The 26,485-nt window shown below is 41.3% G+C and overlaps 1 protein-coding gene across 9 annotated transcripts in view; it reads right to left on the reverse strand.

Moving 5' to 3' along the window:
- LOC121657806 (transcription factor COE1) overlaps positions 1-26,485 on the reverse strand; it is a 270,761-nt gene that overhangs the window by 51,871 nt on the left and 192,405 nt on the right. For 5 of the 9 annotated variants that reach the window (XM_042013922.1, XM_042013918.1, XM_042013915.1 and 2 more), the window contains exons 9-10: positions 17,632-17,765; positions 9,859-9,985 (exon numbers count right to left, since the gene is read on the reverse strand). In XM_042013922.1, the coding sequence (XP_041869856.1) occupies positions 9,859-9,985; positions 17,632-17,765 (261 nt within the window). The remainder of the gene's footprint in view (positions 1-9,858; positions 9,986-17,631; positions 17,766-26,485) is intronic. The other 4 variants (XM_042013919.1, XM_042013917.1, XM_042013923.1 and 1 more) reach the window with 1 other exon arrangement.

Consider the following 26,485-nt stretch of genomic DNA (forward strand, 5'->3'; position numbering starts at 1 on the left):
ACAAATGTGTATTTTTACTGGATGGCTGTTACAACATTTTAAATGCCATGTGCATTTTCTGTCCCACGGGGTCTTAAAAAAATACCATATTTAGTTGCTTGTGTAGGGTTTCTCTCTGTGTTTTTTTGGTTGGGTTGTTTTAGGTTTGTGTTTGTGTGTGATTTGGATGGTTTTTATTAACTCTCTGTCTGCTGGGTGTGGGCTTTCCTCTTTTTAACCACCAATGCTGACACCTGGTGCTATCCAACAGCAGTTTGAGTCCACAACTCTTCAAGCAAAGAGGTTAACCACAATTTATGGCAACAGGAAAAAGAAGAAAAATCATTTTTGGGAAGGAAGGGAGAGGACAGAAGTTAAAGAAGACACTGAGAGATGAAATAACAATGGGTATGGCCATGCAAATACCTTAGGGCAAACAGTGCCAAACTGCAGCTCTTCAAGGGCAACTGTCCAAATCCAGGCTCTTTATTGTGATACTGCCTGGATGGCTCACACCTATCTCTAGTGTAAACTGCCATGAACTCCCTGGTCCTTTGCAGTCTAAGTTTGGTGTGGAATGAAAGAAGTTCATGCAGAATAGCTGCAAAAGCACAGCCTAATTTACATCATGCTAACACGTTGGTGTTCTAATATATCAAACAACTTCTGTCCTACCTTGTGGAATAAAACATCTGCATATGCTTGGCTTGGCAGGATTAACTCATGATGGTTTTGTACTTCTTAATTAACTGCTCACGACAGACTAGGGGCAAGATCCAATGGCAAAACTCCTTTCAGTGAAGGTTATGCAGTTATATACAGACTTTAAACAATCAAGCTTGAGATTTTTTTTTTTTAATTAAAAAACAAAAAGCAGTATTAGCACCACAATGTTTTCCCTTAGCAACAGCTGCAGCTGGGTGATGACAGTGACCTGCCAGGAGGTCCTGGGGAAGCTTGTTGAGATTGCTGAAACTTTTGTGCAGATTGAATCTTCAAGGAAATTCTGCTTTCTCGAAGACATTAGCCAGCCATTATCATGAAATAAATGTGGCTCACTGCCACATGTCTCACATCATTTAAAACACCATGGTTATAACTCCTTTCCGAGTTGGCTCCTGTGGTGTCACCAACACAGCAGCTCTGCAGCCTACAGGGCACATCTGCACTGCAAAGTTTCATACAAAAGTACTCAAAATAACTTTAAATAAAGTAAGGATGGACGCTGTAACCTGTGCCAGGAGGCAACTCTGCAGAGTTTTGGGCCAGCCTGAGAAGCTGCCAGGATTGAGCTTTGTCAAACTGTGATTAAACTGTTTCCAGCATCTCTATCCAGTCACCAGGGCAGACCACATCACTTATGCACTTGATATCTTCATAACTAAGCAGAAGAGTCTGTGTGAGTTCTTGCCAGATAGCAGAAAAGTACAAAGAACTTCACACTCCATGCAATAAATTGCTCTTGCATCCACTGAGATGAAAGGCTACAAGTACAAGATTTTCCTTTTATCTATATATTAACAAAAAAAGCCTGAATCTGTGGACATGGGCAATATTGAGACACATCTTCTCCGTAGTCACTGCTGTCAGAAGCTCTAACCAGGCTAGATAAGCACTACTGGCTGTGTAGGGATGCTGGTACAAGCACAAGGAACGAGGCTGCCCAAGTCCTGCCTCTGGGGAACGATGCTGCACATCCCAGAGCTGGGCACTTGTGAAACAAAATGCCTCAGCAAAATGGGCCCTCACTAATGAGCACCTCAAAGAATTAAGCACATCTTAAGGAGACTATTTGGCAGGCTGTGCTGTGTGAGAATGTGCCTCAGGCAGCTGTGCACTAAATTCAGGTCCTGCCTCCCTCTCCAGAGCCAGTGTGCCATGGGCACCTCTGAGAGCCTGGCCATGGCTTGGCCACTCTTCAACCACAGCAAATCCTGCTCACCCTTCCAGCAGAAACCAAAGCATGCTGCACCCCACAAGAAGAGCAGGAAGGATGAGTTAGGTACATACATCTCCACGAGGAAGCCAGAATTCCCAGTCTATTAAACGTGTCAGTGGCAACAAGTAGTCGGGGATTCTGCTTTCTGGACCAGCAAACAGACAGTGCCTTGTCCCTCTTCGTAGGGCACAGCATCAAAATGCATTAAAGTGATCAGTACAGCCTCTGCTGCCACTCTAAACTGCCCATTTCTGTGGTGTTTGTCTAACCTGGACACACACACATTAAGAAACAAGGCAGTGAAGCCCCCTGTAGAAACAAAAGTACAATGCAGACTTTTTAGAAATTCATCTCAGCTCCCTGTTTTATTGGCCGTTTTTTTTTTAAAGAGGGAATAATATCTCATCAAGTGACATGAGCTAAAAGGAGAATAAAAAAAGATTAACAATTTCAGTCTGGAATAAGAGTTTTGAAGCAAGGGTATGAAAATTTAAAGGTACTGGGGTGGGGATAAAGAAAAGAATTTACAAGGCTTATTTTGTGAATCCAGAGGGTTAATTTATCATGAAGTCTGGAACTTGAAAAGCAAAAAAATGGTTTATTGGCTCTGAAGGTCAGATAACAACGTTATATCATATTCAATAGGTTAAGGTTCCAAGGGTCTACGAGGTTGCATGACAATTGCAGGAATCCTTATAAAGTCTATTTTATACCTTTATTGTTAATAGCTTTCTAATCCTTTACCACAAATTTATAGTTCAGAAATGGCAACACATCTTAAAGATTAAAGGTATGTGACAAACAGTTCATGTCCTTTAATAATCAAATCTCATAGTTTAGATTGGGGGCTTATCAGGCTTTCTCCTACTCCGTGGTTTCATAGGTAGAAAATACTTTATATCCCTATTACATGAATGATGAATGGGACCATTGGTTATGGGCTGTTATTTGCTTGGCTGTAGTCAATACGTTTTCTTTGGACAGAGACATCAGTGATTTATTTCTCTTTTGGCCTTATCACTTATTAACTCAGGGCAGACAGAAACAGCCAAGGTTGTGAATAAGGACTAGTGCCCATTTAGACTTCTAATATCAGAGAAAATATTCTTTTTAATGATCCAGCTACCCTTTGCTGTGTAGAGCCTGATTGCACTTCCCTCTAACTAGAAAATAAAGGTCATATTTCTTGGAAAGTGTATACATAAAATATGCAAAATAATATGTTTCCTTCCCAGCCAGCTTTATTCCGACGGTTGCTGTAATTGCTTTCATTTTGAAGCTGTCCAACAGGTACCCTGCACACTTTTAGTAATTGTTTTTTGCAGTGTGCTATGGTGCTACCAGCATTTAAGAAATGCCAGACATATGAGGGTTCTGTGTTCCTATTAGCATAGACTAGGGATTTTCCAGTTTACCTCCACCATCTCCTCCCTGCAATCAATTAGGATTCCTCCCAGCTTCCTTCCCTGACTTTCTGCAAACCAAACCAACCACCCTAATATTCTTAATATTCCACCCTGATAACCATCTATATTTCACTCCACTGGGCATGTCCTTACAAGCTTCAAAACAAATATTTTGGTAACAACATTAACCCCCCAAACCACCACCAAAATGATGAAAACTGAACTTATTTCATCTAGAAAATCTTGTTCCAAAACAATTGCAGCCTTTTGTTTTTCCCCTAAAAGTTTCCAGGAAGGGCAGGTGACTGACTGGAACACACAAAGGGCCAGGTTCAAGCTTAAACTCAAACAGAGATTTCCTGAGAGCAACTTTTCTCCTCAAGGGCAGCTAACACTCAGATCACATCACTGATGAGGGGGTTTGGAGGGAGAGCCTGCACCAATCCCAGCCTTGTTTTCCCTGCAGTTTCCTGGACACAGCAGTAGTGCCATGAGTTCTTCAGTGACTGTGGCAAACACCTCTGGAGTCCCCATGGCAAGGTCCACCAGGGAAGGAACACTTGGCACAGTGAGATAAAGGGGGAACCCAGTGAAATCTGCATTAGGATATTTTTAAAACAGTTGTTCCAAGGATTTTTTTTTGCTTGTTTCCAGAGACATTACTTAAATTCCCCAGTAAAAGTTTACATTTAAAAAGGCTTGATTTCATTCATCCTTACTTGATTGAGCTCTAGAGTAAGGATTTGCTATCTCTCCTCCCCTGATCCTCTCTGAGATCAAGAACAGGTTTTCTATGGAGCATCCAAAGCCCAGGGTAACCTGCAGCACAAGGCTCTTCTGCTTTCAAGAATGAACAGCTCTTATTTTAAACTTTATATATTTCTTTGTTTTGAAGGATTTTGTTCTGTTCTGGAGCACCTTGTGACTATTTAACTTCAAGACATTTGATACTTTTTATTCTGCCACTGCTATTAATATTTACTAGTGAAAGGCAGATAAAAACTGCTGTTAAAAACGAACAGCATTCATTTGCTAGCTATCAGATCTCATAGGTGGTCACTCTTCTGGAGAAGTGATGTGCTCTGTATTTCATTTCAGCTTAATGATCCTCATATCTTTGAGGGTGAAGAATTTTATAAACACATCAGTATAAAACCTGATACAGCATCAGAGATGCTGGATTTTTTCTTTTATTTTTATTGTTCTGTTGATGGTGGCCTTCTCTCCTGATTTATACTAATCAGTTATTGAAGTGCTCATGATTTAATAATAAACACACATGAATGAGGCATTGTAAAACTAATGAGGTTGTGGATTACTGATTTTGAGAATAACTGCCACTAGGTTTTAACATTTCTCAGGAACTAACAGCCACACAGCTATGGCCAAGGTTAGATGGTGTAAGGGTCAAACTCCAGTCTACAGGGATCAAGAAAGGCTCCACTGAGGCTACAGGAACCTCTGACAGCCAATCTCTTATCACCACTTCTTTTTCCTTCCTTTTTTTTCTTTTTTAAATTGTTTTTTTTTAGTCTACAAACTCCAGAACTCTCCATTCTGAAAACTGATTGTTTCATTGATTATGTATCTTTTGAACTTTGCATAGTTATTGGTGCTTTCTTGAAAAGAGGAAATTTTCCTAGCAAAGGAAATCGCTGAAGTTTACCAGGCTGGAAACTTAAGGGGCTCAAGATCAGTTTTTAAGTGGTTCCAATTCTAACCAGATCTCTGTACATGACTCCAACCTCTGCTTCCAGGACCATGGATTGAAGTTTGAGATGGTGACAGGTAGTTTTCAGTCTCTTACTCTTGAAGGTATTTGACTTAAAAAAATGAAAAGAAAATGATTCTCAGAAGACAACTACTCCTGTGCTTCTGTAAATAAAACTACCTAAAATTAAAAATCTGAAAATGAAGTCACCTAAAACAGAGACTTTTGGAAATCATCTGTGATCTGCAAGGCCCTTCCTGTTTGTACACAGACTCAAATGTTTTTCAGAAGATTTTTCCACATGAGGCTATTTCTTCTTTGTAGCAAATAGGGGAGTGAAAAGTTCCCTGAGAAGCCCTGTGACATTTCAGAGACAGACGCAGTTTCCCAGAAATTCTGTGAATATCCTGACCTTCACAGCACCAGGATTTCCACATCTCCCCACACACAGTGGCCCAGTGGCATAACACAAACGCTGGTCAGCCCAGGCAGTGTCCACTCTGTCCTACTCAGCCTTTGTCACAGTTATCCTGGAGGATCAAGGCTCAGCATCCGGGTTATTCCCAGTGCACAACAAGCCCTGTGTGCCCACACTCACCCTCCAGCCAGCCATTCCCATTAGCAGCACTTCTGAAGACACATCCCACCCCACAGCTCGTAACAAACCCCAAATGGCCCACGGGGGGCTTGCCTGTTCCTCTTGGTGCCCTGTGAGCACACAAAGGGTTCAGCCCACAGCCTCCCTGCAAGCCTAATGCAAATTAAAATGGTCCCTAAATTCCAACCTGTATCCAACCACGTAACCTACTTCCAAAACGAGGAGCAGTGTTTGAGGTACTGCTCAGCCAAGAATCTGAATTAACCTGTGATGCACACAACCTCAGTGACACAGCTCTGTACTTCTGGCCCCTATGAAGTCTTTTGCTCGGCTTTGGGAACAAAAGCACAAAATCTTAAACTGAGCAGGTGGTAGAAGACAGAGCATAATGCATTTTTATGGACCCTCCAGATGTCCTTTCCAATATGCAGTGAGATAAATTCTCATCTCACTTACAGTCGTGCAGCCCCACTCAGATCTTGCAGTTTAGTACCACTGCAAAAGTCATCTGTGAAATTCATGTTGTCCATGGTACATCCATTTTTTTTAAATTAAAACAAACCCAAAGAAAATCTCAAAGGCCTATCTGCATATCACAAATTTGTGACAATTCTCCAATTTAATTCAACCATATATATATCAAGGCGCCCTGAGACACCTTGCTACCTATGGATTTGTAGCTCCAATCTCTGCCTTTATCTCAGTTTCTCCAGTCCTAAAATAATGCTAGTGATACATACCTGACTTCCAAGTTGTGACACAAAGCTTAATTCATCCAATGCTCTCCAATACCAGAAGAAACTTAGAGATGAAGAGTGCCACAGCAAGTTTGGGTATTTCTATGTGCAATATGGACGTTTAATATTATTCCAAAATGAACACACATTCAAAGTGTGTTCAGACTTCTGTATTTCTAATAATGTTCTCTCAGGAATGTCAAAGCTTAAAATCGAAGAAATAATTGCTCTCTAAGTGCATGCTAATGGCTCGCTCTGCAGATGGAAAATAAAAAACTGATGTTTTCTTGTAAGCATGGGGTTGACACTGGTTTATTTCTTTCAGAAATACTCACAAAAGCCAGGATTTCTCCGTATATATGTGACCTTGATTTCTAGATGGCACATGGACTGCTTAGAGATCATGTTACTAAGTTATTTGCAGTTAAAGAGGAAAAAAAGGCTAAAATTAATGGGTCACTGGGTATTTTCTTCTGAGAACTTAACTACTTAACAGTAAGAAAAAAACAGTTTACAACCAGGTGGCTTGAGGGGATATTTTGTTGAACACTGATTAAAAATAATTTCTTCTAAATGAGACCTGACCACAAAATGGGACCATTAACGAGCAGGGACATTCTCACCAGAAAGGAAACTACGCTTGATCAACTCCTGCACCGCCCACAAACCCCAGGTCTTGTTCTCTCTCTCTCTGACACTCTCTTTTGCTTTTCCCCCCCCTCCTTTTTCTGCTCTCCCCTTTTCTTGTTCTTAATAGCAGGGTAAATAAGCAGCAAGTGATGCTGAAATGTTTTCGGCCAAAAACAGAGGCCAAACTCCTCTGAGAAAACATTTGGCCTCTGTGGTTTTGTAATATGTTCCAGAACACTGAGTTCACTGAAGAACATTGTGAAAAACTCCCATCGGCTGGAGTGATGCTGGGGAATGTTACTGTATCCCAACTTCCAATTGGTGCATTTCCTGCAGGCCTTGTTAAAAAAAAAAGTAGGAAAAAAAAAAAAAAGGAAAAAAAAATAGTGCTATGTGGGAGTTAAAACAAGTTCTCATGGGAAAAATGAATGACAAGAAATTCTAGCTTTAAAAGAAACAGCTAATCTGCTAGTTTGATTGTTCTTCAAAACTTACAATGAACCAATAATCCTAATTAAAACCACTTGGCCTAGTTCTCTAAAGCATCATAGCTTTTTCTATGCTTCGTTTGTACACACCATAGACTATTAGTTTTTTTCTAGTGCTCACTAACAAAGTGCTGACTTTGTTGGGATGGCTGAGCTAATTTCGTGAACTCAGTGTGAAACCTTAGCTAAACAAAATTGTGGTAATTTTCCTTAATTTGTAAAAGTGATTGGAGTGCAAACAAAATTTTCCTCTTGGGTCAATCCTATAATTTTCAATTAACTAAAACTAATCGGCAGGCGTGTACTGAACCTGCATTTTGTTTAAAGGGCTGGAAGGCACTTCTGAAGGTCAGGATGCATTAACTGTTTTTATCTTAGTTTCATTTAGTCCTTTTTAAAAAGCTACATTTAAGTTCAGGCTGGCTCTAAAAGGAAAATGCAAATTGTGTGAGGTAGGATTTCAGTCACAACAGCTTTACTGTATCTATTGTAACTCTGTAAGTAACTGCATAAATGAGAGAATTGTCCATGGACTGGCTCACCTTTGATTTTATAATTTTTTATCATTATTATTTAGTACTTCATAACTTCCATTTATTGAATGAAAAATACTGTGTTTTAAACACCAACCTGAAAATGCATACATGGAAACACTCACCCTACTGGGACACTTTATTTCCACATTCAGCCATCTGCTTCTGGGCAGACAAGCTAAATTGCTGCCCTCCTTTTTACTGGAAAAGCTAATTAATGATGATCTGAAAAGCAACCCCAAAATGGGTTCAAGCCATTTTTACACTTAAAGAAGTCATCAAAAATTTCTTTGCAAAGTTAAGGAGAGCAGGTTTCCCCCTTTTTTCTTCCTTCCACATTCACACCTGCCATTTCACCAGCCCCAGGGGCAGCCACCCCAGTGAGGTGACAACAAGCAGGACAGCACAACTTCCTGCAAGAAAGAGAGGAGGGAAAGGATTCATCTCAAACAGTCTAAAGCTCTGGGCAACCCACTCCAGTGATGGTTCACACCATCAATTTGCACTAGCCATCAATCTGACCTTTGCTTTTCCTTTTGTTCCAACACATTCAAACTCTAAATAACTTTTCTGATATGGTGAGTTATCATCCAGTATATGGACTTCCCACACATTGCTGAAATCATAATGCTCACAAATAAACACACAAAGCCTCCACAAGTGCCTGCTGCTCGGCCAGCAGGGCAACATGTGAACATTGTAAGAGCCAGTGTAAAGAAACCCAGTGCATAATCCCAACTGGGAGAGAGGGTATTTGAAAAAAAAAAAAAAAAAGAAAGCTTTATAAGGCACCTTTGTTCAACTTCCTTAGTGTTAACAAAATTCAAATAAGAGCTTTCCTGCCCAGCTGGAGCACAGAATTCTCTCCTCTGCCTCAAGTCCCTGGGTGTACATTGAGAGCTGGAGCAATGTATGTGCCCAGTGGAATTCAGAATGCCTCAGTCACAAGTATTTATGATATATCTTAAAGTTCCAGGGGCAATCAAGGATGAGGAAATGAATTGCACTGGGTTGTGCTGAACCACAGTTCAGGCAAACAGTTCCAGCATAGTCCTGGCTGTAGATGTGAACAAGTGCATTAAAAGCACATCAAAACCAGGGCAAAGTTGTTAATTCCTGCAGCACACACACATTCCAAGGAATCAATGACACACATCCCTTCTAAAAAGTTAAGCTGCTACTTGATTTATTTCCCAGGCCATTCTTATAACTACTGAGAATGGTTTGACACTGACAGCACCTGCAAAGTCCCAGTGTGGTTTTTTTGTTAGTAATTCTTGAGGCCAAATCACTCTACTTAGTGGTCTCCAGTGTGGAGACCCCCCCAAAGCACCTGCAAGTCGCTGTGTCTGCAGCACTGGCTGGGCTGAGAGCTACTTGGGCTCCCTGGAAGTCAGAGAAAAGTGAGTTATGGTGAGATGGGCTGGCAAACAGGCTGCTGCTTTGAACCCTTGCAAGACTTGCTGGAGAACTGAGACGGAGATGTTTAGCAGGATCCTTCTCGGGGCAGCTTTGTGTGTCTGGCTCCTTGTGCTTGCACTCTTCCCCTGTTTGTTTAAGTACTGCAGTATCTGTTTCCCTCCTTCCTCTCCCCTCCTGGGTAAAGAGATGTCCCATTGTGAGATCAACCAGCCAAACAAAAATCCCACACTGGTGTTTTCAGATTCATCCCTACAGTTACCCAGTTCTGACTCCAACCTCAAACTGGTCCCTTCACTGACATCCTCAGCCAAAACAATAAGATACAGCACAGCTTTTAATGACGAAAGCAGAAGCCTTAATAAGTGTGATGTATTGCCTGCCCTATTTCTCCTCCTTTCATCTAAAGCATCCATACCTGTGTAAATGAATCTTCCAGGCGTTCCCTTGCAAAACTGCTTAGACTTGTAAGACAATGTAACTTCTACAACCCCTGGGATATGTCGGGGAGGCGTCTGTACACGGATGGCATGCGGAGTAATCAGCTAGAGAAAACATTGGGAAGGGAGAAGAAAGAGAAAAAAAGCACTGTTAGATGCTGAACACTTCTTTAATAACACTTTCCTCTCAGATCACAGTAAACAAGCTTTGAAACATGTAATTAACCTGTCAGTGTTTGAATACAATCTTGATGTAACCCACACAAAAGCCAGTGACTACAATATTTACAAGCATTCTTGTAACAACATTATTCCTGTTTTCATACATGGCAGGCAATCGCTTCCTTGTGCAAGCATCAGCCCTGGTTTAAGGCAATAACTCCAGCTTACAGCAGCAGGATTCCCACGTTTGCTTGGATAAATTCTGGGGTCATGACAGTGTCCAACACAACAGATTCATAAATGACACGTGGTCACACGTGTGAACATGGCACAGCACAAGCCCAGGGTTTTAAATACTCTAGTCCCCACCTGATATCTGTACGTTGGAAAAGCACCCCGTGCTGCTGCTTTAATTTTCTTTTCATTTTGTGGAGGTCTAACTGATTCCTGTGGAAATGCAAAGCTTGGCTTCTAAAGGATGCTGGATCTTTCCTTGAAAATTATGAGAGCACTCAAAAAAGATGTAGCAAATAAAACCATCTAACCATCACTTCCAGTCTGCTTTCACTGCAATGACTGACACATGTCTGAGAGGGCTTCTTCAGGTGCAGATTTACACAGAAGTAAGTAGATAAACTTAACTTTCTTTTTATTTTGGCTGGGGATTCTGATCCTCTTGGGACAAAGGTTGGGGTGGGTCAGTGCTGCACTTTCCAGGCTCTAGACCATTTTTGCTCTTTCAGGATTCTGGACTGAATTTAAAATGTGGTCCCTGAAATTATTAGCAGAGCCATCTAGGAGTTCACTAATTCATAGCAGATTATCTCAAATCTCTGCTGCTCTCAGAAACTACAGCATTGTCCTCCCCATCACCAAAATGTCCTCTTCTCACTCGCGCTCCCTCAGAAAAAAACAGTAAAAAGAGGTCCATAGAAAAGGTGACATGATTGTGTCCAACAACCAAGATACTGCTCTGGCACATGGATAATCCTTCTCTGGCTGTGGCACATTAACACACCTCTAGAGAGGCAAATAAAACCAAGACCATAACCTGGCTTGACAGTGAGCAAAGCGTGAGCACCCCATGCAGACAACTGCTCTATGCTCTTGGTTAAATCATGTCCTGGATTGAGGAATAAATTTCAACAGATTTTTTTATATAATAAAAAGCTTATTTTATTCTTATTTTTACTAGGAACCAAATGTTTCAGCATTGTAGTAAGGTCCTAGCAAAAAAACCCAGACTTTCATCCAATTCTTTGTTTAGGGCACAGGACTAAAAAAAGAGCACAGAAGGAGAGTAATATCTGTCTGAGAGCCATCTGTGCTACAGAGGAAAATGGCACACACAGTAGGGAGCTCTCCATATTTAAAATAAGAAAATTAATATTAAATCAAGTTGAACGTTAAAACCAAAACTACCAGCATCAACTGCTCCAAAAGCTATTCAGATCCACAGAAGTCAGAAGCCACATGTCATTTTAGAAATTATCATGTAGGGGTTGATATCTTTTTGTTTGGGAGCTCCAAAAGTATGTTTTCAGGCTCTGCTTTGGAATCGTGTGGTTTAGAAACTTACTTTGAAAAGAAACCTGCCCTTTTTTCTAAATTGCTCACTCTATCAATTGGAAAAAAAAAATTAACAGGAGTAAAACAAAACCCAAAACCAAACCCCAAACTTCCAAGGAATGCTTTTACTTAAAACGAGTTGTCTTACAATTGAGCTGACCAAAGCCTAAAAGTCCAGGCCAATTCTCTGCACACCCTCAAAAGGCAGCAGAGGCCGAAGGCAGTGCCAAGCAGCAATTGATTTCTAGTGCTTCAGACACTTCTCACATTGGGATGAGCCACTCTCTGGAAGCTTTGACCCTTCCCCACTGAACCAACACAACAAGTTTAGACTACTTGCTCAACTGTAGGCAGCCAAACATAACTGAGATAAATCCCATCCTCGAGTGGTTCTGGTTAACTGGGTGAAATGGCAAGATGAGAAAAAAATTATGATATTTTTGGGAGAAAATATTTGTAAAAACAGCCAAGGATTTTAGTAGTAAAGGTTAACACGCTCATCTTACTACATCAGCATGAGCCTTGCATCCCTCACCCCCATTCTGTACAGGCAGCTTCTGGTTGGATCTTTGAATTTCCCAGCATTTACTGGTCTGTCACCACTTTAATGTTCTTTAAATATAATTTGTGGCATTTTCCAATACTCATCTTCCCTGTTTCCCAAGAAATGTCTGACCTATTTATGGTCCATTGTTACAGAGAGCTGGGGAGAGTTAAGCAAGTTTCCTGGTTTATTCTCCACAAACAGTTTGGTTTTCCTTTGTGCTCTGAAGTAAATAAGTTTAACTGTGTTTAAAACCACAAATATACAATAATGTCGCCCACACATTCCCAAAGGGTGAACATTATGTCTGAAGTCCTATGGTTTAGGACGCTCAGGATGTATTTTATTCCTCTCTTCCCTACAACTAAAGCTTGGGAGGTATACCAGGAGAATCCATGGGCCTTTTCCTTTTGCTATTTCTCTGTCACATCTGTCGTTGACCACTGGCAGGGATTCAGTGCTGAGCCAGGGGGGCCTTTGCTCAGGGTCAGCCTTCAGGTCTCCTGGCCAGCTTGGTTATGCACCAGGAGTTCCCTACATTGCTCTCATATCAGAAGATTGGCTTTAAGGGACAAGCAATGTTCCTTTGCACATCAAAACCTTCCACCTTTGGTCTCAAATTCTGGTTCTGCAGCTCTGCCAGGATCTGCACTATGGACTGGGACCAGCTCTCCAAATTGTCCAGATTGGTTTGCAATCCAAATGACCCAACTGGTGCTGCACTTGTCTGGGCATTCCAAGCCCACCCACAACAAAAGCAGATCTGCCCCTGCCTTCTATAACTCCAGGATTGTGGGATGCTTTCCTGTCAACACTGTCAGCCTGAGGCCTAATGTTGGGAACCCACTCCACCTTTCCCTGGATGTTTTTTCCTTCACACCGACATAGCCTGTACCTTCTTCAAGGCATAATCTGCCTCATCTTTATATGCAAAGCATCTGGAACAGGTCAGCTATTACCATCCAGGGATATTAAAAGTAAGGACACCACTTCTGGATGCCTCTGAGCCCTGAGTATCTGGAGACCGGTAAAGCGTTTTGGGGAAGCATCACGACATGATGACCCTGTTGTTTTTAGGCATCTGTCCTCGCCCAGTGACAAACACAAGACACTGAGGTAGATGAGCTCCCTGTGTGAACCAGCAGGGCCAGTGTGTCCTCACCTCAGCTGGGAACTCTTGGTAGATGACAGACATCAAAACAACCATACATGCCAGGAACCAAGAATTCCTAAATAGGAGTTATTTGCCCTTCTGAATAAATTTTTTAAACGTAAATCTTGAGCAAGACATTAACCTGTGATTTGGACGTGAACCCACCAGCCGAAATCCCAGATCCATCTTCCTCCTCCATTCCAGCATTTAGCAAATTGAGAAATGGAGCAGGACATGAAATTAGTAACTGGACCTTTCTCCCAAGGGGTTTTCAAGTGAATTGGCCTGATACTTAGCAACTGCATTTGCTGTTTGATGTAAATTCTTACATGTCACCTGGGACATGCAGTGGGTTGCACTAAAACCTGAATTAGGGATCTTCAGAATAGTGGGCGGTGCCTGGCCTTCAAAATCCAAAACACATTTGGGCTGAGTGTGTACAACAAGCCTCTTTCTGTGGTTTGCTAATATATTCTAGGCATTCTTGTGTGATACAGCATCATTTCACACTCTTCAGAGTGCCAGGTTACTTTCTTTTTTTAAAAGTGACATTTTATAAGGAGATGTCATTAATCTGAGTCACTAGTTTATTTTTGCATGCTTGAGCTCTGGTTTGTGGTTAGGGAAATGGTGACAATCAGTCATAAATTTGACTTTGACTCTGTGTGAAGAGGACCATTAGGACAGGAATGAAGAAAAATCCCACCAACTGAAGGTAATGACAGCTTTCAGTGAGAACAGAACCCTTAAGGTACCTATATTTTAAAAAACGACCAATAACTTTGTATGCCTCAATTCTGGGCATCCAGATGCTGTTTAATAAGCCTTGGTTTGCAAAAAGAGGGTGCCTACTCATTTTTTAAAAATGAGTCAGAGCTCCAAAATAAGCATTCAAAAACAGAGACTTCCAAAATCAATAACAAACATAAAAAGCAAAATAAAAAACTGTGTCACAGAATTTGATTCAGCAGCAGCAAAAAAAAAAAGAAGCAAAAAAACAACAAACCACCAAACCAAAAAATCACCCCCTGTTTTTGTGCTGTACAAAGGTAAAAAAAAAAAAACCCAAAAAAAAAGAAAAGGAAAAAGATGTTTGAGTGCTTCATCTTTTCTTAATATAAAAGAAAAAGTTGTTTCCAGCTGACTCTGTACAGCTGCAGGAATGTTCTTGGCAGGAAAGTGTTTGAAGAAATAGTTCATTTTAAGCAAATATGGTGGAATATTTATAAGAAACTAATTTTGTCTTCACAATCATGTATTTGCCCTGAAAGTCGACTCTGAGAGTCTCAGCACCCCAACAGGAGAGAGAAACAACCGAGGGTTCTTATCAGCAGTGGCGATTTGGAATATTTGCGACCACGCAGGGGCACAGAACCTGGGTGAAACCCCCCAAATTCCAGCTCTGTGTGTGTGTGTGCACTGCCAGCAGAGCCTGTCTGGCACACAGAATGTTTGCTGGGAGTTGTCTGAGCACATCCAGCATGTGCACCCGATAGACCAGCACTGTTTGTTTGTCGGTTACGAAAGCCCCTTGGAAAAAAAGGCATTAGATGGCCCATTCTGCTTTATTCTAAAAATACCAAGGGCTTTTAAAGTCATTTTTATAAAGTAATATGGGAGGTAAGGATTAATTGAACCTACTGGCTTAGGGTATCTGCATTTCTGCACAAAATTAATGTGACAAATTAAGTTTTTATTTAGTTCTCCCTGGCTGAGAAAGGTTGCAATTATGTTAGAGTGTTTACAGCTAAAATATATGTTTAAATAATAAATACGTGTTTCAGAAACCATTTTAAACCTCCTTTTTTTAACACAGTCAACTCCATTTCAAGCATATAAATATTTCAATTACAAAACTTGAATACATGTAAAATAAATTAAAAATATATTATTTACATTTCAAATTATTTATAACATGCTTTTTGACAGCAACAAATTCACTCTTAAAAGGAACTTTTTTTTTTTTTTGTCTTTTAACTTTACTTCTGAGCTGGGGTAGGATTTATATTTTAAATATCCATGCAGCTCAGGTATTTACGTGGATTTTGCTATAATAAAGTCTGAGTAATATAGGACCTTTACGATAATTATCTCCACAGCACCTCTCCAAAGAAGGTGACTAATCTTATTACTGTTTTAGAGAAAGGGAATTGAACTTTAAGTAGATTATACGATTTGCCCAAGGTCCCATGCAAAGTCTGTAGCAAAATGATGCTTAATTTCAATATTAGACTTCAACCCCCAAACCACCTGCAATTATAGCTGAAACTGAAGCTAGAAAAATCCAAATGAAAATGCTCTGCAAGACTCACTCTTTTTCTTTAGTCTCTGCCTATCTGGTTTTGTTTGGGATTTTCTGCAGCCCAGTTAAAACGATGTTTTCTTTGGATCCATGAAACAACAGGATGAACTTTAAAATTCGTCCAGAATTCAATGACAAAATAACTCGGCCAAGTTTGCTCATAACTGGGCCTTACTGGCAACTCAGGATGAGCCTGCTCCAGTTTTGAAATGGAGTCAAATTCAGAGGATTGACAGTTCAATTTTATACTCTATTAAAGTAAAACAAAAATATTCTTCTTGGGTACTGAAAATGCTCTAGACATTTTTAGAAATGGGAAGGCAAATGAAAGAACTTATTTTGTACTTCATAGGTGGCGCGTATGTGTAATTTGATTTATAGATCACTATTATTTAGGGATCACTCAGACAGCTCATGCATTTCTGCACTTGTTTACCATGTTTGTCTCCTTCTTTTAGAAAGAATGTTCTTTTCTCCTATATGATTTTTGACTGCTCTCATAGGTTATGAAATGAGAAGCAATTCTGTAAGGGAGAGACAGTGAAAGAGTTTTCCTCAACACCAGCTTGCAGCCCATTGCAGAATTCCCAGCAGCAGCAGACTGGCTTCGGTCTGGACCCCCTCTAATATTATTAATTTCATGACAAGGCCTTGCAACCATCAGCAACAATGTTTTGACCAGCACTCAGTCTCCTGACATTAGAAATTGAAAATTAATGGCTTCCACTAATAAATAGAATCAAGATTTATAATGAAAGATCCAATTCTGCAGCACCAAAATCAGAGCACTTTCCTCCCAGCCCCTTCACCTTTCCCTGTAAAACGTCTGCAGCCATAATGGCTTCAATACTAACACACAAAATGCTTACACTGGGCCCAGGGGGCACTTTCATGATCACATAAGGGCTTCAGAATAGGGCTCATTTACTATCTCTCCTTTTCTGGAATGCCCTTTCATCCACACTTGTCCTCAAGTGGAAGGATGAGAGAGAGAGAGAGAGAGAACAGTGAAGGACATTAGAGAATACTCTTCACATGGAAAAAATGCTGCCATATGTGCAGTGGAATCAGTAGGGGGAATGTGGTGGATATAAATTAGGCTACAGTGTTTATTTAATATTTACAGGATATAAGGTAAAGGAGATCCTCTCGCCATTGGAAGCGTTGCACAGATATTTCAGGGAGGCTGGGGCTTTTTTCAGTATTAAAATAATGAAAATGACAATTTCTTATTAAACCCCCAAAATGTTTTTGGAAAACCCTAAGTTCAAGATGTTCCTTTCCCTGGAGCTGCCTCCCTGTGCCAGTGGGGAACTCTGCCATGGCTTCTACAACCCTGGCCATGGCCATGGGGGCAATGCTGCCTGGGTTTTAACTTTCCACAGGTTTTTGGGGAATATCAGGCTCCATGATTAATTATGTGCTGGGAAAAGACAGGTTTTAAGGAGCTGAGAGGAATAACAACAGCAGAAAAATGGATAAGAAATAACGAAAGGGTTCCTGTGAAACTACAGGGGCGCCTGCTAGGTATGAGGAGTCTACTGTGGATACAACACGGTGCATTTGGTTGCTGCTATGAAAATGATACTTATGCTAAGTATCCAGACTTTAGGGATATGTTATTCAGAGGTGCTGAATTTCTGCAATCTCCACCTCATTGAGCTGCAGCTACCAGCAGCCAGTTTCCCTGGAAAGCAGGATCACCTAAACGCTTGTTTCCTATGGGCCCTTAGCTATTGTAGCGCTAAACGCAGAATTATTCACACAGGCATTTATCCTCCCCTTTCCTTGGAATAAAACCCACTGAGCTAAATTCTGAGCCAGCGAGAGGAGATGCAAATTCCCCTGGCTATAATGCATTCCTGCCACAGGTAAATTTGACTAATTATTTTCATAAAACTGAGTGAGGCAAGGATTCGTGTCTCAACATTTGTTGCTGATTTAGCATGTGGCACAGAGAAAGGACAGGCTGGCTGCAAGGAGACAAAGCTATTAGACATTAGCGTTCAGACAACACCTACCTCACTCCAAACCAGCATGGTGCCGAATATGACCTGTAACCCATCAAAGAAATTGTCTCCTATGATGATGACAGTGGCACCTCCTGTAGTCCATCCTTCACTTGGACTGATGGCTTTGATACATGGTGTAGCTGCTTTTCAACACACATGAAAAAGAGAAGTATTCTGCTGTTAGAACTGGATTTTAATGATAGAAGACATGAGAAAAATAAAATAAAAGCTTTCCTATCCCCCCTTACTAACACAAAGATTTCAGCAATCATGCTCTTTCTAGTACATGTGCACGACCTCAAACTCTATATTTGGAAGCATTTTTTTCCTCAATTAATTTCTGTTTGGTTTTATTATCTGCATTGAAAAAAAAAAATTTTTTTAATCCTACATGAACAAAACAAATCACAGCATGATGGGCAGAGACCAATTGGAAACCAGGACACATCCCTTTTTTTATTGTATATGAAATGTTCAAGACCTGAGTTAATAAAACAATCTCCAGTAAGCTTGCTTTATTATCCATCAGAACCCAAACTCACCAAGGAAACTCCCATAAATATTATGGAAAATATTGGCAAAATAAAAAAGGGTGTAACCCTCAGCATTTCTTTAACTATTCTGCAATCAGACCCAGGTTGTTCAGTATTAAACTATCCTGCTCTGATTAATGCTTTGGCTACTGCAAAAAAAAACCAACACCCCACAAGCAAAACCCACAGCTGCCATCCAGTCATTCCAGTTGTATTGCATCTACAGGAAAAACAAGATATGTGTGCAACACGTTTTGCCATATCCATGGAGTCTCACAGCCACTTTCTTGGCATTGTATCTACTCAGAGCCTCTGAGAGGATGTTGAAAACTCAAGTGCTGCTCAAATCTTGGACCAAGAGCTTCTGGTTTAAGACTATGTAAGCAGAAGCAGCTCAAATATTGGTGGGCTGGGGCAGTATAAACATTCACATATTGATTCTCCTCTTCTGCAGCACCTCAGAATTTAACTGTGCTGAAGCAACAGAAATAACATTACTGTAAAAATAACCTGAATTAGGCAAAAAGCCCTGGGTAACTCTCTGCTGTGGAGGCTCAGGGTGGTCACATCGGTTGACGGAAAGAAGCAACTTCACCCAAAATGCCACCAACTTTTCCTTGCTGATACAGCATCAGGTGAGAATATGGCATTAGACAACATTAGAGAACATTTTAATAAAGAAGGAACCTCAACAATTTCATTACTCATGAAAAACAGGTTCAAGGAGCAGCATAACTCCACCAGCCAACCTCGGAGTTGGAAAGAACAATTCTTTCCTGTAGATATGAACCCAGAGGGAAGAGGCTGCACTGCAAACTCAGGAAGGGCTGCCACTGCCCCCTTTCAGGGTTGCTGGCATTTGGCTGTGAACTGCTACTTGATGGAAAGGCTGATTAAGCTGTTAATTTGGTTTGTAACTTTGAGTATTTGATGATGTACTCAAGGAAGAGCACTCAGGCACTTCCTCAGGTAAGGATTTACTAGGAAGACAGGGATATTAAAGCCACCCATGTGTTAGCACCATCCAGGATAACACCCTTGCCACTCAATGGGGCAGTGTCATGAGTTACTTAATGAGGCACAGCCCCTGTCCTAAATTCTGCTAATTGCAAAGACAGAAAATTAATTCATTCACAGAAGCCTAATTCAAAATGCTCCAGACATAAAGTGCTAAAGAGACCCCATGCATCTTTATGACTCCTTAGTGAAGTTCTGGTTGGTTGGAGCTAATTGCAGGAGTCAGTGTGGCTGCTGGGAAGCTCCTTCCCCCCAGCCCCTGGGCAGGGTGGGCAGGTGGGGAGCTGGGAAGCAGGAGGGAGCTGGAAAGGGAGCAGTTGAGTCACCCTCAGCAGCTCAGTTTCTGTGAGCACTGCCCCAGGCTCACACCACTGCTGGTGGCAGGCATGGATGGGGAGCAAACAGACCCCGGCCATACCTACAAAAGTTTGTCAGGCACAAACTTTTCCACTACTTAAGCTGCTGGGGATGCCAGCTCCAGGGAAAAACACAAACAGGCAGAAAAAAAAATCATTACCCTACTCCAAACTTGACAGAGCACAGCCATTAACTTTTACATGAGCTAACAAAAGAAACATCCTGACATTACCGTCACGAAAACGTAGCGCGCACACAGAAGTAACTTCAATATGTTTAATTTGGATTCAAGTTACTTGCATAAAACTGTGCATAAAAACCACTGTGATGTCCAAAAGCAAATGCTTTCCCTTCAGCCAAGCTCACAGCAACAGATTTACAGTGAAAGCAGCTTTTCAAAATTCCATCTAGCCCTTTCACAGAATCGAACTTTTTCATAAATAAAAATTAAAATCACTTCCAAATTACACCCTTTCCAGTATTCCCAGTTGATTGTGGACACAAACCCCCCACAATAAAACCCAGAGATAATCAGTTTCCCATGTGTCAGAGAACGAGCTACTTTTCTTAAAGACTACAAGCAACATTTTTTTCCTAAATACCAGTGAATAAAAACTATTTGAGACCATAAGCCATTAACAGAAAACATATGCAGGCTTTGCTGAAAGGGTTGTCAAGCACTGGAAGAGGCTGCCCAGGGAAGTGGTTGAGTCACCATCCCCGGAGGGATTTAAAAGCCATGTAGATGTGGCACTTGGGGACATGGTTTACTGGTGGGCTTGGCAGTGCTGGGTTTACAGTTGGACTCGATCTTTGAGGTTTTTTCCAACATAAATGATTCTACAATTGAAAATTATAGATTCAAGTAATCTTTACAATGAATGCAAGATACTGTTGGGCAGTTACAGCACCCCACAGAAAAGTTCTTGCTATTTATGTTCTGATGTTCTCTGTGGCCCCTACGTTGCACTCAGAGGTTCAAGGTGCTGCCCTGTGCTGCCACATGTATTTGAGTCCAATATTTTATACATGTATTTACTTCACACCAAACACGTGCCAAGTCCCATCCATGGCAGCCAGGGGGACTGAGGCAGACACTCAGGGCTCTGTGCTGAACTGGGGCTGTGAGCTCTTCACTGGGACACTCTCACCTGCAAAGCCACTGTGAGCATGTGTCATTTTATTTAAATATGTAGAAATTGTGCTGAATCAGTGCCTCATCAAAACTGCTGGCAATAGCCCAGGACATCTCCTCTGAGGATAAAAAGTCGGGACTTGGTGGTTTAATAAGCAGGGCAGGATGGTGCCCTTTGCAGGCACAGCCTGAGATGGAGTGAGAGCACTGTGCATTCCCAAAAGACTTCAGGGCATTCTTTTCCCAGGTCACAAAAACCAGAGGGACTCCCCAGCTTTCCCCACACAGCTTCTCTTGTTTTAAAGTGCAAGTGCCCATAAAGATTGGAAGGGCTGCAGGAGGTGCTGCCCAGCCAGGGAAGTGGCCCTGAAGGGCTGCATCCCAAGGAAGACGTGCTGAGGGAGGCATCCAGACTGCTACCTGTTTTTGAGGGCACAAAACATGTTTATACTATGACATATTTGCAACAACCGGTGTCATTCAGGACATTGGTCTGTCTAAAACTTTGCCCTTCCCAGGCTCTTTGCTTGGAGCACCAAGGAGGATGGAATCGGGTCCCGTTTGTAGCATCACCACAGGTAACACTGGGAGGGGGGCAAGGCAGTGACCTCAGCTCTATTTATGCCCCTGGTACAAATATCTGGCCAGCTCAGGCCCTCAGCTCTTCATACTTCTGCTCTTAATCACTTGGCAACTTTCAAAGCACTGTCTGGAAGGTGTTTACTTCTGTGCAACCCTAGGAAAACAGAGCTAGGCAGAATAATCTTTTCACTGGAGGCCTTGATTTTTCTACATTTTGTTTTGGTCAGAAGACAAACCAAAATATAGAATTTTTTTTTTTCTTTTTTTTCTTTTTTTTCAGAATGCAAATTTCCAGAATCTCTATCTGGAATTATAACACTTTTCAATACCTCCAAGAAAAACAAGATGTTTTGTTTCAAAATATTATCACTTCTCATGCCCTTCTGTAACCCCAAAGCATCATTTCTGAAATGGTGTTTTTAAAACAAATAGAAAAAAAAGTTACTTAAAATTCATCTTTTTCTGTAGAAGAAGAGTTTTTAGTCAAAATCTGAAGCTTCTCTGGTAACAAAATACAGTGAAGGACTTTAGACCGGTCCTCATCAGGGCAGTGGAGTGTCCCTGATTGATAACATGAACAGACTTTAAGTCCAGGGAAGAATTATAACAAAAGAAAGAATAATTGCTCATTCCTACATATATGAACTTTTCTGTTGTTGTTGTTGAATGAACAACGGGAAGCCAACTACAGCAAGAACCTGAAGAGTTTGGTAGCCAGCTGTCAGACAGGATTTTCACACTCTTTGGTGTGAGCATGTCACACTCGTGTTTTTTCAGAACAGTTGGGTTGAGGAAAAACCAAACATCCCCCTCCAGCTGCAGCAGGACCTTGCAGCTCCTCACTGAAGGTGATGTGGCCACATCCTCCACTGGCTCAAACAACCTAATGGTTCTGAGCCTTAATGAGCTGCTCTCCTTCTTTGCATAATATCAGGGCAAATCAGTGCCCACCTCTGACAAGTCCCATCGTGCTGCTCCTGCAGTCCAAGCTCACAGATAGAGATGTCAGAGGCAGGCACTGCAATCCCAAACTTATGGAGGCCAATGGGAATTCTGCCACTGACTTCAAAGCTAAGGTCTCTATTGATAAATGTTAAGGATTTATGAGCAAAGCCTTAATGACTCCGAGGGAAACAACGCTCTTATGAAATCTTTATCTTTTTCTCAGAGTACACATTATTAAAATCTTATCACCTCCCATACAAAGGATGGCAGGTACCAACTCCAGCAGATGGGGAGCAAAATAGGAAAAGTTTTTTGTTGTGTGCTGCATGTGTCGGTGTGTTCCTGTGTTCCCACACCTCACAGCTACTGATATACAGGGGATTTTTCTTCCCTCAAACTGTGACAATAAAATGATTACCCCGCCACAGTTTAGCATAATGGTTCAGAAATGCTCATGGCATATTGCAGAGTTAAAGTGGAAATTATTAGGTAGCTCTTCTTTGTTATAATAATGATCACTCCACAAATAAAAGCTCTTCTCCCAAAGGTACTGCAAGGCACAAAATGCTAATTCTGAAGATTATGTGTGCGCTTTTATTAAATATTACTCTGCCCTGTCTGTTTAAGGGCTTCACTGCTCTGATTGTTTTATGAGTGCCATGTTAATGTCAGCCCCATCTTGCTAGCAGCAGGCACACATTTTAGCTTTTGTATGAGAGTTGATCAAAGGCCACGTGCTGAGGGAATTGCTGAGAAAACACGGACAAGCGATAAAAATCTAACAGATTAATTGGTTTAAATTTCATTTCAGGGCGTTGAACTTTGGCTCAGGACACAAGTACTACACTACCAGTCAGGGCCTAATTACCACATTTCCAATTTGCCTCTGAACAATGCTTGGCAGGGAGAATAATAACAGTACTAATAATACTAATAACAATAATAATAATAACTAAACAACAGCATTAATGTCTCCTCTTAACTTCTTGTACACGTCTAACAACTAACTTAGTGTGCAGGCAATTGCAGTAGGAAATTCCTCTCCCCCACACCACCACCCACCTGCCTCCTGAGCATTTCTACCTGCCTCAAACAACACCTGATGACAGAAGCAATAACAGATGCCCTCAGGAGCATCTGAATTTACAGAATCAATAATCTACCAACTCCAGCTCCTCACAACCACACACTGGACATTTCATACTCTTAATTAGGGACCTGCATTTCTAAACAGAGATAGCTTTTTATCCTCCAACAGAAATGATCTGTTCCACTGATAGAAAACAGAGGCCAGAGGGAAAAAAAACATATTTACCACAAAGTTTATGGGTGGCCTTGGAATAAGGGTTAATTGAGCTTAGAGGTAAATGTTCACTGAGGTGAATTAGTGGGATGCACAGCTATCAGCAGGGCTCTGGGACTGCTCTTATTTAGCTTCTGAAATGTATTTGCTCTATGATTAATATCCAGTTTGTGCTGGTGACTGTAAGAATGACCTCGCCTGCAGTTTTTATCATGAAGTGTGGTTTCATCTTCTATTATTCCATAGATGAGGCTCTTGACAACAGTTGCTGCATCACAACAGGAGTTTAAATGATAGGGCACACGTTTTTATTTTTCTTTCTCTAAGAGTATTGTGACACGCAAGGACACTTGCATAAAGGCAGTTAAAACTGGGAATTAAGAGGAACAGGGAATTTATGTCTCATCTTAGAGGAAGTACTGAAAATATCTGGAATTTAATTTAATTTTCCCCTTTTTTTTCCCTGGGTAAAACCTAATTCCGGGCTAAATAAATAAATGAGCCACAGATTAACCCCACAGTTTATGGGTCTGATCCTGCAACCCATTAAACGCTTTCGCTAAACTACTGATTTTTCACAAATCAGTTTTAAGCACTCAAAACCATGACTTATTGAAGTTGTGATTCAACAAACCACTCAAATAGGTGATTAAAAACCCTGCTGAAGAAGTTGCAGGATAAGTAACTCGCTTTTTAAAGGTAGCTGGGTAGTGTCCTGTGAAAAGCTCCCAAGATCTGGGCAGTGGATACAGAACTGGGGCTTCCCATTTCAAAACAGCCTTGGGTCACGTGTGGACCCCCCTGTGCAGGGCAAGGCTCACCCAGCCTCACACAAGGACCAGCAGCAGCACAGCCGACACAGCAATGCCAACACCTTAGCCTCAGGATTCAGTAATAATTCTGGGATTTTTTTCCAATTTGAAAGAATGAGCCAAATAATTTTTAAGGAGTTGAGCTGGCCTGTTTCATTGAGGGGGAGATTGTTTGGGGTTTGGATGGTTTTGTTTTCCCCTAAATAATACCCTCATTCCTGAGAAGCAGGAATTGTCAATCTGCTCACTGCTCTGAGTGTGCTGAGAGGGTGAACCCCAAAAATTCTGTCTGCCCAGGGAATGGTTGTGGGCTATTGCTGGAGCTGCATCCAGCACAAGCAGCTGAAAGCAGCTGAAGTTTATGAAACCAGCCTGGATGGGGAAAAGTCCTCAGGACCAGCCCAAAGGGTTAGTCATGGACACTTCAGGGAAAGAGAATGTGGCAGAGCTTTTATATATTTTACTGGAGCATTAAATCTTCACTCTTGAGCTAAACAATGTGTTTGCTGCTTATCTCGGTGAAGTGATGATCTTCCTGCTTTCCTTTTGCGTATCAAGCCGGCTCTGTCTCCCATTCTCTGCGGACAATGAGCAGCTGCTGTGCAGGAAACAGGGTAGCAGAGGTTTCCCTCTCGAGCAGATAACTCATGCAGCTTTGTGCAACACAGGCACGAGGATGTGATGCCCTGCTCCCCCTTCCCCAGCCCTCTCCTTCACGGCACCTCGATTTTTGGGGTTAGCATATGCAAGCCTTAAAGATTACAGCACCCTGCCAAAAATGGCAACCTCCTCCCGGTCCTTCATGACATCTGCACTGGGTGAAATCACTGAACCAAAAATACACGCACCGTGCAATCCCTCCAGGTTGGGGGAAGGGAAGGGAAGGGAAGGGAAGGGAAGGGAAGGGAAGGGAAGGTTGCCTTTATTTCTGTTTTCCAGTAGTGAAATTAAAGGTCTTGGCGTTGATTTTCTGCTGAACATTTTGGATGCTCGGTTCCCATTAATGGGAAATGAAAATGTAAATTACCTGGGATAATACTCCACCTACAATCAATACTTAAACCAGTGTTTCTCTTTTATCCTGATGCCTCAGCTAGCAAAGTTACATTTCATGGAGTTCTCTCTGTTTCTCTTTTCTTAATGATTTCCAAAGCTCTCAGTTGTTGATCAGTGCCTGAAAAATGACTGCATGGAAAAAGGAGGCAATCCAGAATAATGAGAGACCTGTTACAACAAAAATCTGCTCCTTATTTTATTTACAACATTTCCATAAAATAATAATTTAGTTATCCCTGTATGATTGCAAGAAATGTATTTTCATTCATTCTCATAAACCCTTTCACATCACAGAGGAAGTTCTGGGAGTTTCTTTGCTTATTTGGGTTATTTTTTTGTTTTACTTTAGGACCTACCTCCTGCTTTCCAAAAATTAATAAAACAGTCAGAGTCCTTAATATCTCCCTGCAAGTCAGTAAAAACTTGGCCTCCAAAGAGAGGTCTGCCATCTTTGTTTGGCAAATAATAAATTCCCCAAGAAAAATGCAATGTTGCAAACCCACTTAAAATTATGTTAAATTAAGTTCAGCCTAAACATTAAAATATATATAAACAATACATGTATTATTATTCTTGAAATATATATCTGCACTCCCTCTAAATATACATATTTCAAGAAGGCTAACAACTTTATTGTGAATTTTTTGATGTGCTGCTCTGATTTTTTCATTCCTAGGAAATTTTGCACAGGCTTTAAGCTAGAATTTTTACATTCTTTTTTTTTTTCTGCAGAATTGCAGGGCTTTCATTTTAAGTCAGCATGAAGAAACTGCTGTGGGTGGCTTTGGTCAAACGTTGCTCCCTGCCTAAACTGGTGCAGCCCCTCAGCTTCAGCACTCCCTGTGCTCTTGAGCAGCTCAGGTGCACAGGGATGCACACACTGGATCAGACATCCAAGAATATTGCACAGGGCCTTTCAAATATTGGCAGCACCTCCAGCTCCACAACTGGATACATGTGCTCAGACCCCACCACCAAAGCAGCGACTGCTCTGCTACCCCAGGAATGCACAGATACATTTTGACCTCCAAGCGAGATAAATGCTTTACCATTCAGCAGGGCTTTAGCCCAAATTATTGCATCTCTATTCCTTTACTCCTTCCTCCACCCCATGGTGCCACTT

Source organism: Corvus kubaryi, unplaced genomic scaffold (genome assembly GCF_017639235.1).
Source record: "Corvus kubaryi isolate FWS band 111438036 unplaced genomic scaffold, C.kubaryi_AGA036_p1.0 split1-37374, whole genome shotgun sequence".
NCBI classification, from domain to species: domain Eukaryota; kingdom Metazoa; phylum Chordata; class Aves; order Passeriformes; family Corvidae; genus Corvus; species Corvus kubaryi.